Source organism: Microplitis demolitor, chromosome 4, assembly GCF_026212275.2.
Source record: "Microplitis demolitor isolate Queensland-Clemson2020A chromosome 4, iyMicDemo2.1a, whole genome shotgun sequence".
NCBI lineage: Eukaryota > Metazoa > Arthropoda > Insecta > Hymenoptera > Braconidae > Microplitis > Microplitis demolitor.
The window spans coordinates 4,723,755-4,739,629 of NC_068548.1; the positions used below are offsets into that span (position 1 = coordinate 4,723,755).

Below are 15,875 nucleotides of genomic sequence, written 5' to 3' on the forward strand. Positions count from 1 at the left end.
CAAAAAACTTCAAATTTTCGCGCGAAATTTGAAATTTTTTTTAAAACTATCATTCTATTAAATTAAAATTTTTTTCTTAGCCCGAGGGTCATAGTACGAAAAATACCTTCTAGTTTAATAAACTTTTTGGTTTTTTTAATTTCATGCACTGTGAAAGTCGTTATCATTGCAGCAATAGGAAGACTTTTTTTTTGAGCGGGACATTGTGAATAACTCGCTGAATTTTGAATTTTTTCGTCAAAAAATTTTATCTGACATTCATTATATATCCACGAATATACCCTTAAAACATTAAATTATTCCATGCAATAGTTTTCTTGGAAAATTCCGAAAAATCGTCTTTTTTCAGGCGGTCACACTAGGGGTTCCTTAAAGATCTATAAAAAAGGTATCTTGTAGTTTCGGATAACTTAATATTTATAGATATATTTTTAAAAAATCAATCATAGTTCATGCCGATGTGACTGTTGAGGATTAAATTCGATATCTCGTCCGAAGTATGAAATTATAATTTGTATAATAGTTAATTTGAGAATCGATAAAATCATAAAAGAGCCTAAAATAATTATCTCGTCAATTTCATTTTACCCTCTCGTAGTAATTTATTCCCGTGGTGTTGGTTCCATGCTTCCTTCAATATCGCTCATGTTATAATCAAGATTATAATAATTACAACAATAATAGTAGTAACAAAGTAAGTTAACTTAACTAACGAAACTAAATTACAGTGTCGCTTGCTCTTAATATACAACAGGAGAATTCGCTTTTGCGTAAATGTCTTTTCGCACTCCGACATCTGGGCTCCTAAATTTTGTTGATGCCGTTGTTAGATGGTGATGGTGTTTTGGGATTTATGTTCCCTTGTGGCTGCTGACAATCAATCTCAAATCAGAGTCAAATGTGTTTTCACGCTTGATGTATCATTCCCCCCCCCCCCCCCCCCCCATTGCCCATTTCCCATTCCCCTATTGCCTACTTATCAACTAACTCTACTACCCCATTTAGACCCAGCAAAGTCAATATTTGAAAAATGTACTCACCAGCATTATTGTCTTGCCAATAGGGTGACAAAGGCGACAAGGGTGACCGTGGATTGACAACTTCACTGGACGGCAAGCAGATTCCTCTCGGGACATTTGAAGGACCACCGGGTCCACCGGGACCACCTGGTAAGTGAATATATGTCAACATACTGCTTCATCCTAATCCATACAATGATAATAATGATGACATTTCGATACTTGATGACGTTTATACAATAAAAATCACTCGGTTATTACTACGGTATCAAAAGGCCATCGTTGCCAATTATTATTTCTAAAAGTAATAAGTAAAAAAGTTAAGTAACTAAAAAAAAGTTATCTAAAAGTCTTAAGTTTAGAGTAGTCGCGCTTGGCAAAAGCCCATGCCGATTATCGTGGCTTTCGTCTCCGCTCACGTATTCTCGCCAATTAGAACTTTGTTCAATTGTAACTTTTAGATTGCACCCGACGGACTACCTTCATAGTTTTATATATATATATATATAACTATATATATATACTACTTTTTTTCATTTCTTTCCATTCCTTTCCTTTCCTTTTCTTTCTATTCTTTTCTCCTGTTCATTTTATACCATGTACCTCAATAACATTCTGTCCTTTTTATTCTCTGGATGTAGACTCTTTTATTTTTCATTTGGTACCCTGATCAATGCCGATATTTCACCACGGCAAGGAAAAATGTCGTCTCTTACCCATGTCTTTTATTTAACTCAAATTTTTTTTTTCCTTTACTATTTTTTTGCCCTAACTTGTCCCAGAACCCTCACTCAGATCGCGTTTCCGTGGCTCCCTATCGATTTGGCTTAACGTTCTTTGTCCTGAATCTTTTGTACGGGAATCCTACTAACGCTAATAATAATTGCGAGTCACGAATAATACTCAGCCATAAAGGATAATATAGAATAAAGAAAAGAATGATAAATATTTCAAATAATAATACTAAGAAGTCATCAATTTATAATTTATGCAATCATCATATAAAGTAGAATTAATTGTCCCGTGTATGGGGCATATTAATGTCCCAGTAATTATTTTATACGTGAATGTAAATCGAAACAGGAGCTCAAGGCGAAAAGGGAGATGTGGGTCCAATCGGGCCACCCGGCCCGCCTGGCGAGAAGGGCGCCAGGGGCAAACAAGGCAAGAGGGTAAGCTTCAGCAAGGTCCTCCGACCATAGCACTGGATCATGTTTGAGCTACGGGAAAACATCCTCTTATACCCTTGTACCTTGTCCCTATCATCACTACCAAAACTGCTATTCACCTATCGGCATGGTTATGCTCGACGGACAACAGAGGGTTTGACTACAGACTGTAAAATCCCTTCTGTCATCTCGAGATCCTAGTAACGTGGAAACCATCCCTCTTAATCCATAAGATCTTTGCATATACTCACCCCTGACCGGTACCTAAAGTTACTCAACTGTTAGATTCTTTAAACTTTTCTGGCCACACTATTCCCTTACGGAAAAAACTAATGAATACTTATGAACTCTATTGAAAATTAATTTTTGTTGATAAGTGTCTTATTAGTGATCATTAGTAACCATTAGTTCTATGACTAGTAAATCTCACAACACTATTGGAAATGGTTAGTTTTAAACAATGCTCTATTAGTACTCATTAGAATTTCGACTAATGGATCTTGCAATACTATTGGAAGTAGTGATTGTTGTATAAGCGCTCATTAGTCGGAGTACTAATGAATCTTGCAACACTATTGAAAATGGTTTGTTTTAAACAATTTTCTATTGGTGTTCGTTAGAACTTCGACTAATGGATCTTGCAACACTATTGGAAGTGATTAGTGTTGAATAGCGTTTTATTAGAGATTATTGGTAGTCTGAATAGTGAATTTTACAGTATAACTGGAAGTAATGTGCTGATTAGGCTTCAATAGTGTTCAATAGTAATTCGAATAGTCAGTACTACTCTACAGTGAAATTCAAATTTATTACACTAAACACACTAATGACACTAAAATATTAGTGCGCGGAAAAACTAAAGCATTAGTATTTCTCATTAGTGCTAATTAGTTTTTTTCGTAAGGGTTCCGTAAAGTAAAAATATTTTTATTTGTCGAAAAATATGAGACAATGATATTTAATGATAATTTCATGACCTACTGAGTGAAATGGACGTATGGAAAATTTTTTAGAAATAAACTCGAGGGATGTAAAAGAAATTGCTGCAAATCGGGTATAATTTTGTGGACTTTTTGCACATAAAAGTTATCTATAAAAAACTATTGCTATAAAGTGTAACATCGAAATAAAATTTTTTCGCCACAATTGGATCTAAGGGAAATCATAAAAACATATTTCTTTTACCTTTTATATGCTTGTAATAAAATGTAGAATTTTTTATTGATGTCTTCAATATTTCCTTAGTACCCCATTGGGCTGACTATACTTTTTTATATGAAACAGAAATAAATTCTTACAGTCAAAAATTGTCGGACTATCGAAAATTTTATGATGTTTTAACAAAAAATTCTTTTGGTATTATTACAAAAATTTCTATAGAACCTTTAGGATTTTGGAAAAAAATATAGAAATTCATAAAATTATTAGGAATTCAGAAATAGTTCAGGAAATTCATAGGGAGCTTTTACAAAAATCATAAGGATTTTGGAACAAACCCACAAAATTCCATAGGAATCCATGGCAGTTGTTAAAAATCCATGAGAATTTATAGAAATTCATAAGAATTGATTCCAAAATTCTTGAAAATCCATGGAAATCCATCAGAATTCAGAAGAATCTATTCTAAAGTTCATAGAAATCTGCAGAAACATTTCTTTTAGGTTAAAAAAAGTCTTTATGGGTTCCTGTAGATTTCTTCGCCTACATTTACCTTCAATCCAGAATCATGGATTTCCATAGCGATCCATATAAACTGTCATAAATTCCTATGTATATATATATATGAATACAGATTTTCATGACTATCTAGCCGAAAACCCCATGGAAGTTCACGAAAAAAATCCTAAGAATCCATATAAATTTTTGCAATGATCGCATAACCAAAAATGAATTATAATAAAAATTTCATTTGTCCATTTTACTCTACTAGTCCACAATAATTTTTGAAATATCGTTTCACTTTGTCTTATTTAAAAAAAGTTAGTTAAATTCCTCATTATAATATTAATTACGGCCATTGAAAACAAAAATCCCAACTATGCCCTAGATTTCGAGCTTTAAAATTCCATAAATCCAAATCCTAGTTGACTGCATGTGACTGCTGCATGTTAAATAGACATAGCATACTTGTATATATATTACAAGTAAAATATTTGTATGAGGAATGAGAAATGCTCGTGCCTTTAATATCACCATGACCGACGCGCGTCACATATGGCATGCATGTGTGTTGCAAACAGCTGAAAGAGGCATCCCTTATATACAAACAAATATAGTACAGGGTGAGAACCCTACTTGGCATTCGTCAAATGCTTGAGAATTTAAAATCGATTGCTGTGTTGACACCTAATAAATTCAACATGCACTGGCTTTACAATATATACACTTATATATTTTCCGTCATGGTCTTATTTATTTTTTTGTCTTATCATCGCTTATTTATTTCATATCAATATGGTGGCAGCGAGTTTAAAATATATAGACATCTATATTTTTTAAAATTAATCCGACTTGAGAAAAAAAAATGTCATTGACTTTTAAGTTGCAACTGTATTTATTTTTTCGATCAATGATCAAAAGACTACAGCGCGTAGCAGTCATAGACAATATTAATTTTCAATGACATTTTTCTTTCGTAATCAGCAAACCCTTAGGGGATAAATAACCGTAAGTACAATCGGCAACTAATGAACTAGTTAAGTCTCTTGGAACATTTCCCCCAGGCAAATAAGAGTCTGACTATCAAAGCTAGTGTTGAAAAAAAAAAGAAATATAGAAACGGTTAATGTAACAGTAACATGTACGTGTGAGTGTTAACGAGTGGTAGTATGTAGTTTCAAAGCTTTGATGATGGTGTTTGATGTATATGTTCACGAGCTTATTAATGACACTTTGTGAAGTCGACGTATATCAAGATTTTGTTGGATTTTGTAACTAACGTATGTATTTTATGTTGCGTATAATTATTTAATTATTTATTTTACTACTACACATAGAGATCGTGTTATTTATGGTGACTAAATATAAATTAGGTCGTGCTTAAATAATTTGTAACAAATTTTGTGTGGACAGAAAGCTTCTTGAAATGTAATTTGGAAAATAATTTCTGTGAATATATGACTTAGTTAATGTTTTTTTTTAAATTACAAATAATAATTCCAGGCGGATCGAAATTACGGTAAAATACGGTATCTTTCGGAAAAGTACAGTAATATTGCCGTTTTTTCCGTAAATGTGCAGATTTTCTGCAAAATTCCGGCATTTTAGGGTAAAGTGAAGTATTTCATTGTGTTACGTCAAAAATGCCACAAATGGCGGCAAATTACCGTAATTTGTTGCAAATTACCGCAAAATGCATCAAACTTGCAGTATATTACGGTAGTTCATAGTAAATTGCGGTATTTTAGGTAAAAATGCGGTATTTTTCGTGAAAGTGCAGCAACATTTCGATATTTCGCCGTAAAGTGAAGTATTTCACTATAATACAGTAAGATGCCACAGATTACCGTAGATTGTCTAACTTACCACATACTACTGCGTTTGTACCGCAAATTATCGCAAAATGCACCACTTTTGTAGTGAACTACGGTAAGTTGCGGTATTTTAGGTGAAAATGCAGTATTTTTCGTAAAAGCGCAGTAATATTTCAACATTTTGTCGTAAAGTAAAGTATTTCATTGGGTTACGGTAACAATGCCATAGATTACCGTAAATTGCCGCAATTTCCCGTATTTTTACTGCATTTTTGCCCAAATTACCGTAAATGGGTCACATTTGCAGTATATTGCGGTAGTTTACAGTAAATCGCGATTTTTAGGTACAAATGCAGTATTTTTCGTAAAAGTGCAGTAACATTTCGATATCGCGCCGAATAGTGAAGCATTACACCGTGTTACAGTAAGATACCACAAATTACCGTAAATTACTGTTATTTACCGTACTCTACTGAATTTGTACGGCAAATTACTGTAAAATGTGGCGACTTTGCACTTAAACACGTAATTAAGATCCGCTGAGGATATGCATACATATATATATAAAAGTATCACAATTTCAGGCAATTCATAGCCTAAAGTAACATAAAATGAAGCCAAGGTCTCTAAATAATGCCAGAAAATATCAGAATTTAATTTTGCCAGCAATGGCATCAATAGTCAAAATTTGTTCAAAATGTTCTACTATTGAGACTTTTTCAGGATCTAGTTTATATATACTGTCACCATGACACCATTGGTACTCACAAAAAAACAAACTAAATTTATAATTAATAAAATAATAAAATTACTAATAAGTAGATGCTAAATATGACCACAACGCCCAATAATTAATGAGTAGTATGTGTATTGTAATTGTGTTTAACGTAAGTATTATTTCCTGCTGTAGTTAATAGTAACGTATTAATTGTCTTTTGCTATGTAGATCTTCCCAGTGTCCCCATTTGAAAAACGCTCTGTGTGTTTCACTTTTGTATGCAGAAACAGAAAAATAGTAACCATTATGACGTGAAATTGTAAAATTCACTATATTTTGAAACAGTACTCATTAGTCTGAGAAAAATAGCTTCTGCGGGCAGAGCAATCGTTATGGTTACAGACGAGATTGAGTTGTTTCGTATATTGTATTGACTGGATTTCCCTGTTCCGCGCAGTAATGGTTGCTTTTTTTTGATTCCGTTTAGTAGTATTAAATTTCCTGTTGTTCATTAAATCCACTCCTATCCTTCCGATCCACTTTTAACGTCTGTCTAAAACAAAACTAACAAATGGAGTAATAGATACTGTCAAGTTATTTGGTATTGAGACACCAGAGTGTGGTATTATTAAAAGAAAAATAATAATAATAATAATAATAACGGAGGACCTGTGTTGGATCTAAATCTTGCAGAATATTATGTTATTTTATCTATAGGCATTGACCAATGGCGAGTGCCGTTGTCCACGTTCGTTGAGAGTTGGTCTTCCCGGTTTACCAGGTGATAAAGGGAGTCCTGGAAATCCAGGCTTACCAGGTAGTTTATCTAACTTTAAGGCGACCCGTATTAAGTAAAGACATCAATCGAATTCATTGAGTTTATTACGAATCTATCAGGACGTTTAACAAATCGGTTACATTGAAATTGTTATTGTCGCGTCCAATTAGCCAATTAATCAAAAAATTATATCATTGGATATTAACGTTTTGTAGGACCCAAAGGAGATTCCGGTGTGCCAGGATCACCTGGTGTTGATGGAATAAATGGAGAAGCTGGTATACAGGGTCCACCAGGATTGCCAGTAAGTATGAGCTGGAAAATTCATTTGCGTACACGGAAGAAAATAGATAGGAAAGGTTACTGTGCTACACAATAATGATCGCAAAGTATGTAGAAACTGATCTTAACATATTACTAGTTCTCGTTATAATAGGAGTGTCTCGGCTTTACATATGACAGAGTACCATTCAACACAGTAACCATTACTATGTTACACATTATATCGAAAACACGACTGGTTATCGTGTTCACAGCCACCGTTTTCTTACCTGACAATACAGGTTCCTTTCAGCAGAAAATGTGTTACTGTCTAAAACAGGTATAGACGCTGTGTGAAGATGCGAAAGACTCCCTGAACAATGCGTTCCATTGTTGTTCAACATAGTAACCATTTCTGTGCTGGGTAGGAACTGTTGTTTTCAGTCACATGTCTAACTACTGTAGACAAAATTTGTTCCCGCTAAACAGTAGTCAGACATGTGACTGAAAACAACACTTCCTACCCAGCACAGAAATGGTTACTATGTTCAACAACAATGGAACGCATTGTTCAGGGAGTCTTTCGCATCACACAGCGTCTATATCTGTTTTAGACAGTAACACATCTTCTGCTGAAAGGAACCTGTATTCTCTGGTAAGCGAACGGTGGCTGTGAACACGATAACCAGTCGTAATTTTGATATAATGTGTAACATAGTAATGGTTACTGTGTTGAATCGTACTCTGTCGTATGCAACAACGATCCACTCCTATTATAACGAGAACTAGATGCTATGATCAGTTTCTACATACTTTAAGATCGTTCTCGTGTAGCACAGTAACTATTCCTATCTATTTTATTCCGTGTAGAAATTGAATTTGAATTTAGCAGACTTTGAAATGGTGGTAACTATTTTTATAGGGATTAGCTGGACCTAAAGGTGAAAAAGGAGAGTATGGGGATATTGGTCCACCAGGTTTGATGGGTCCACCAGGTTTACCTGGACCACCAGTACGTAAAACCTTATAATCTAACTATTTTTTGAAACCCTTTTCAATGGTGTTTTGTTGGCCACTAGGGATTCTGATTGAACGGTTTTGTTTTAGGGAGCGCCGGGTATTAAGGGAGAAAAAGGCGATAAAGGAGAATCGGTTAGTATTAATTTACTCTTAATAAATTCAATTAAAAAGGGTTAAAAGCAATCTGTTAACTAATACATTGGATGTTTTCGTTGTTGCAGAAGTACAAAAAACTCAGAAGAAGACAGGTAAAAAAAAATATAATTCACTTACTTTTAACCCTCAACGGTCACAGAGGGTCTAATAGAACCCCAGTCACTTTGACCAACCGTTTAAATCAAACTTTCACCATTTTCCATGGATCTCTTTTTTTCGGGAAGTTATCAATGAAAGAGTATCATTGATTTTTGTCAAAAATCTGGATAGGTATTGAATTTTTCGAAAAATTATAAGACGCCTTTTTTGTAGCGCTTTAAATTCTCTACAAAAAAGGTATCTTATACTTTTTCATAAAACTGAATAGCTATTGAGATATTTGTAGTTAAAATTATCTGTGACCCGGGTGACCGGTAAGGGTCAAAAAGTGAATACAGTAAAATTGAATAATCCTTTTATCTGTTGACGGCAGGGTGATGGAACGTTCGAAGTTAACGCGGGTGAAGTGGTGAGTGTTTTAAGTATGATTACAGTATTTTATTGATTATATCTATTGTAAAGCTATTTCCATATCCATTAGTAACAAATTCATTAATTCAGATTCATTGTCCATCAATCTCTTTGTATTGAAGTAGGGTGTGGAAAGGCATAAAGAGAAAGCCTATTGAAAATTAATAATCCTATTTCACTGTTCCCATTTAGATAATGGGTCCACCCGGACCACCAGGTCCAGCCGGTAATCCAGGACTTCAAGGTCCACCGGGTATCAAAGGCGATCGAGGACACGATGGCGCTAAAGGCGAACCTGTCAGTGCCATTTTATTTTTTTCTATTTTTTTTACATCTTATTTGCTTACATAAATTTTTTTTATTTAAAGTGCTTACAAAAAATAGCCCCTTGGTAACTTAACTCGACGAGTCATTATTCGTTTATAGCGTAGTTCATTTAATATTTATGAAATTCACTGCGTGTAATGGATAATCGTGAGTCAAGTTAATAAAAGGGCTATCTTGTGAAAGAAGTAGTAGTAGTAACGGAAAACGTATTACTAATGGATACGATGTGTTTTATATTTTAGGGTGAGAAAGGCGCCAAGGGTGATCCTGGTCCAATGGGACTACCTGTAAGTACTGAATCAAGTCAACAATTTTATTTCGTAGGGGAAAAGTAGGTTCGAATGAGCCGACGAAAAAAATTTCTTAATGCATTCAAATTTTAAAAGGAGGGAGAAGCGCCTTTCAACTGTTTTTAAATTAATTATTATGTTTATTAGTCGCGTTATTGTATTAAAAATTCATTATTACAAACTGGTTTAATTAACTGAGGATCCTTGCGATTATTTTAATGAGAACCGTAATATTTTATAATTCATTTGAGTTGAAATTAATTTGAGGAAAATAAAGACTGAGTAAAGTCATCAGCAAATGAATAATGTTTAGTATTTTTCGGTAATTACAATTTGAACGGATCGTATGGAAATTTACTTGAAAATTTACTCGAGTATCTATGAAACTCCATGATGTTTTTCGAGTGTTATATGAATTTCTAGACAATTCTATGAGTTTTTGGAAAATTTTTAAATTCTGCGAGTATTTTCGAAGACTTCAATGAATTCCTAGAAAATTTTCTAGATTTTTTGAGAATTTTCGAAGAATTTTATGAAATTGTTCGAAATTCTATGAACTCCTTGAAGTCCCTAGAAGACTCTAGAGTTCTTTTAAAGATTCTATAGACTCCTAGAAAATTTTCTAGATTTTCGAGGATTCTAAAAATTCCTAGAAAACTCCTAAAAGGCTCTACAAATTTTAGATTTTATGGACTCCTAGAGGATTTTATAGATTCTTCGGGGACTCGATGAGCTCCCAGAAAATTCATAGAAAGATCTATTGATTTTGAAAAAACTTTATGGACTTCTAGATTGCTTTTTAAATTCTTCAAGGATGCTCGAAAGATTTTATGAATCTCTAGAAAACTTCTGAAGGCTCTATGGATAAATAGAAACTTCAAAATACAAATTTAAAGTGAAAAATTTATTTTTTACTTAAAATTCCAAATTTACACCCTGCAAATTCTCGTTAAAAAACATGAATGTTACCCTTTTCAAAATTCAATTCAAAGCTGCCTTCTACATGCTCAAAAACAAAAAATTTGTTTTTAGGGACCGATGGGGTTAAGAGGTGAAGCAGGAAGACCTGGCGATGCTGGAAAACCCGGGGCAATGGTAAGAAACCGGGCCTCGTGGTCCTTATAACCTCTTACAAAAAAACCAAGTCCAGCCATCACGAATTAAAAAAAAACACGTCCATTTTTAAAAATACAAAATTTATAAAATTTTCAAACAACTTAATAAATAATAAATAATTCACGCTCGCCTTGCTTTATAAACACCAAGTGCTCCCCTATTAAAAATTAATTTTTGCCCTCCGAAAGCCCCAAAAAAAGCTAATTTAACAAACACACACGGGAAAAAAATTCCAGTTAAATTTACGATGCTAACATGGTAATTTTCTTATTGTTTATTGTAGTGGTGGACTATACCTTTAAATTCATAATTTTTATGATGTAGCATTGGAAATTTCATTTAAGAAACAATACTTCAGACAAATAACACAAAGTCTTAAGCTCTTTAGTATAAATTACGATGTGAACATCGTAAAATTTGAGAATTTGATGTAATAGAAATTTTAAATAAAAGTATAAAATAATAATCGCTCGGGCAGGTGTTGGATTCGAACCGAGACCTTTCGAGTGCGAAGTGACCGAGGCCTTGGACCACTCGGCCACAGAAGGGCCCACAAGTTCAGGTCGTGTTTAAGATCCATATAAACGATATAAATAAACAGTCTTAAGTCACAAGAACGCCTCTTACGGTGGACACAGTTACTATTTAAAAATTACGATGTAACTTCGTAATTTTTATAACTTACATCGTATTATAACAGAGACAGCACTGTAATATTTATTTTATTCAAAAGTGAATAGAAAGATAAATATAGGAATAAATATAGTTTTCGAACTGTAATTTTTATTTTATTCTTTTTACGATGTTAACATTGCAATTTTTTAAATAATTTTGAATCCAAAAAGTCTTTGTTAAAATTACGATGTTAAATAGTAAAAAATGTAACCTACATAGTAAATTTTAAAGTAAGATATTTGAAAATTGATGATAATTAAAGTATAGTCCACGATTACGATGTTTACATCGTAGACTTTAGTGAAATTTTTTTTCCGTGCAAATTTAACTAAAATTTTTTTAAAAATAATTAGTGTTACAATAATAATAAGAGTAATGAAAATAAACAGGTTGGCACGTGGTGATCCGACTAACAACTAACATGGGATTAGGTATCTTCATCTACTACTTCTACTACTTCTACTACTACCAACAGAATCGACAATAAAACCTATCTAAAAAAAAATAATAATAATTAAATGATAAAATAAAATAAAAAAAAAATAACCCGGGATTTCTTACCATAAAAAAATGAAGTAGAATACCAACCATATATTTGCAATGAAGCAAAAAAGTCCTTTAGAAAAATATTAAGAAACGCCAGAATCCTTTTTTTTAAGGACACGTCGATATACATAAATATATATATTTATATATATTTTGTCACTTATTTAAGCGCAGTATTAAAAAAAAAAAAAATTAAATAAATAAATAATTAAATAAAATTCACAGTATAATTTAATGAGTACTTATAATAAGGATAATAATAATAATAACTGGAAAATACTGTGAATAAATTTTGTTAATTGTAAACAATAGCTGCCACTATTGAACAAAGGTGACGATTGCGGAAATTGGTAAAAAAAAAAATTTATTTAAAATTCCGCGGGAATTGATAGTTTAAATTTATAATTATTGAAATATGATGGACTTAATTGAGAAGTTTAATTGATCAATTGTTCTATATAGGCTAGTGTGAAATATATTATTAAACAATTTAACTAGATATTTCTTTATATTTATGTAGTATTTAATATTTGATGAGATGAAAATTTCAGGTATGATTAAATTGTGTAAAAAAATTTTTGAATTTTTTTGTTCAATTTGAAACTTTGTTGGAGATTAACAGAAGCAAGCTTTGATTTACAAAAATTGGCAATTTGTATTTTTAAAATTAAAAAAAAAAAAAAAAAAATTACCTTAAGATGGATTCGAACTCGCGACCTCCAGGTCAATATTAATATTTTAGAATTCTTAGTTTTATTGATATCTATAAAACTATTCGGACGATTGTTGGTGCAAAAAATTTATGTCACCCAGCATTGACTTTTTTTTCAATGTGAAAGAAATTTATTTGATTTTAATGAAAATCAATTTCATTGACGTGAATTTGAACTCACGGCTTTTAATTTAATTTTGTCTTTTGAAAATTTTAATTTTCATGATCTTCAGAGAACTCATTATGCTATTTTCTGATACAAACACTTATTTCACTCAGTATTCATTTAATTTTTTTTTCAGTTAAAAAGAAAAAAAAATACTTGACGGTGGGTTCGAACCCGCGACTTTGAGTCCAATAATAAAATGTTAAAATTTTATTTTTATTGATATCTCGAGAACTAGTCGATCGATTTTGTTCATCAAAAGTTTATTATCTTTAGCATTAAATTGTCCATACTTTAAATTATCGAATTCGAAAAATCAATGACTTGAAAAAAAATTTTTAATCATATCTAAAATTTTTATCTCATTCCATTTATAAACATAAATATTTACAAAAAATAAAGAAAATTTATATATATACATAAAAATCCTTCTTAACCCTTGTAGCTTAATTTTTTTTCAATTTAAATAAAATATCATATAAATATATAAATATAAATATAATTATAAATAACCAGGACTTTATTGATAGCAAATAGCATTAAATTTTTTTTGTAAATATTTTCGATAAATGCTATTTGTATTATCATAATATCAATTGTTTGGTCAATAAACTGAGAAAATTACGTACTTAAAAAAAAAAAAAAAAAAAAAAATTACTAAACAATGATAAAATCGTTTCAACTTAAAATTAAAAAGGAGAAAAACAAAAATACATTGACTGTATAACCGCTGAAAAAAAAATGGCCTATGCTTCTATTGTCAACAAATAAAAATACTGAGAACACAAGAATTGAAAATAAATAAAAGTGACTCGTTATTAATTAAATAATTGAATTGAATTTTTATGTAAAATTAAAAGAATGTAACTACGAATGCTAGTGCGCAAGAGAGAGAAAGAGTGAAAAAATAATTAATTAATAATATGAATAATAATAATTATAATAATAATAATAATAATAATAGTAATGAAAAAGTGAGGCCCGTGCCAATTAAAAACAAAAATAAAATCAAAGCCTCGATGAGATATTTTTTAAATTTATTTATTATTTAGAATTATAATTATTTAAAATTTTTTGATAAAAAAATATATTATTTAGGGGTTTTTTATATTTAATAAAATTATAAACTAATAAATTAAGAAAAATTTACGCTGGCGTACTCTCGAGGCTTTTTTTTAAACTGTATATTTATAATTATTTACATTTGGTATAATTACCCACATAACAATCTTGTGAAAACCTTACGATAACTTTTTTAGCAGTATAGTATAATAGTTGTTTACTTCTTCATACAAGTCTTCTGCAGAACATGTACAAGTATAGGATGATATATTTTTTAAAGAATTATCTAAGCGTATCGACAAAACATTACTAATCAATTAATTGCAATTTCATGGGTGCAGTTAATCTACAAACTTAGCTCTCGAAATTATTTCAAGATTCGTACACATGTCTTGCAACAAATTTGCGCAAGAAACTTGAGATAACTATCTCTTTTACTCTATAAACATGTATATATATATATATATATACATACATGTTGAGAACCTAAAAAAGGGTAGGGTGACAGAGACAGTTACATCAAATGTCTTACACAAATCTGCTACAAGATTGTCTCTAAAAACATACTGCGCAAGTGTTGATCAGATATTTCTTAAAAATCTTTACGCATGAGTTACGACAGATTTGCACAAGACATTCGATACAGCTATCAATACCACTTGATCTATATATATACTAAATCCAAAAGAGGGATAGAGTGATAAGTAATTATATCAAATGTCTTGCGCAAATATGTTGCAAGTAATATGTAAGAATCTTTAAAAAAAGTCTTACGCAAGTTTTTCACGGAAACTATCAAAGTTATTTAAATGATATATCATATACAATATACTTGCGTATAATAACGTGCAAGTCATACAAAAATCTTGCAGTAAGATCTTCACTAAATCTGCTGAAAGATTTATAGTTCTGTGAAGAAGTAGACACGTTGGGATTTTCGTTAAGCCGTTTTCACAAGATTTGTAAAAAACTACGGCAAGATTGTCTTCACAAAAATTAGCGCGCAAGTCTTAATGAACTTTTGTGTAAGATCTTTGGGATCAGTGTCTTGCGCAGACCCTTACAATGGATGTTGTTACTAGGGTAATTATAATTAGTATTTAATTATATGTTTATAGTAATTTTTTACATACATTACAAAAAAAATTAAATTTTTTTTTTATTTATTTACTAATTAATAATATTATAATTATAAATAAAAACACGCACATTACACACATCACAAATTGTAACATACAAACAAAAAAATTTTTTAAAATGTAATCTCAATTCATAGATTTACTTAAAAAAACGTTTTTAGATTAATGATTAAATACTTAATTAATTAATTAATACAGTAAGAAAAAAACAATTCATCGAGGTTATGCCTCAAATAAACTGTAAAATGTATTTGTTAATCGATAATCTAATGAAATCGAAGAAAATCCATGACAAGACAAAAAAAAAAGATAAAATTAACTAACAAATTGTTTCATAATGTCTTGATTAATAAACGAGAATGTGCATGTGCCTGTTGCTCTTGCTTCTATTAAAAAAAAAATCAAATCAAATCAAAAATTTATCCCCACCTTATCCTGCAATTAACAATTAGTTCATAAATATTTAATTAATGATTAATAAATGAGATATAAGTCGATTTAATTCGCCTGATCAAGACAAGAATGTGAAAATGCAACTGGTGCAACTTGAAGGCTTTTTTTTCTACAGCTCGACATCTATTTAAGCCTTAAAATTTTAAAAAGTATTGTTTCAGTCATCAGAACTTATTTTTATGGTTAGTTTAGTCACGTAACCTCAAAAATATCTCAAACACACTTTAGGATTGCGTTGAAACGTTCATCTGAGCTCTGGTTGGTCTTCAGCGTTCTGAAGTTGGC

General features: G+C 31.2%; 1 protein-coding gene across 18 annotated transcripts in view; it reads left to right on the forward strand.

Moving 5' to 3' along the window:
• LOC103580934 (collagen alpha chain CG42342) overlaps positions 1–15,875 on the forward strand; it is a 149,216-nt gene that overhangs the window by 124,730 nt on the left and 8,611 nt on the right. For 16 of the 18 annotated variants that reach the window (XM_053738023.1, XM_053738018.1, XM_053738019.1 and 13 more), the window contains 11 exons: positions 1,064–1,169; positions 2,103–2,191; positions 7,097–7,196; positions 7,373–7,461; positions 8,341–8,430; positions 8,526–8,570; positions 8,660–8,686; positions 9,067–9,102; positions 9,297–9,401; positions 9,674–9,718; positions 10,754–10,816. In XM_053738023.1, coding sequence (XP_053593998.1) covers positions 1,064–1,169; positions 2,103–2,191; positions 7,097–7,196; positions 7,373–7,461; positions 8,341–8,430; positions 8,526–8,570; positions 8,660–8,686; positions 9,067–9,102; positions 9,297–9,401; positions 9,674–9,718; positions 10,754–10,816 — 795 coding nt within the window. Of the gene's footprint in view, positions 1–1,063; positions 1,170–2,102; positions 2,192–7,096; positions 7,197–7,372; positions 7,462–8,340; positions 8,431–8,525; positions 8,571–8,659; positions 8,687–9,066; positions 9,103–9,296; positions 9,402–9,673; positions 9,719–10,753; positions 10,817–11,901; positions 12,735–15,875 lie in introns of those variants that run through there. The other 2 variants (XM_053738032.1, XM_053738030.1) reach the window with 2 other exon arrangements.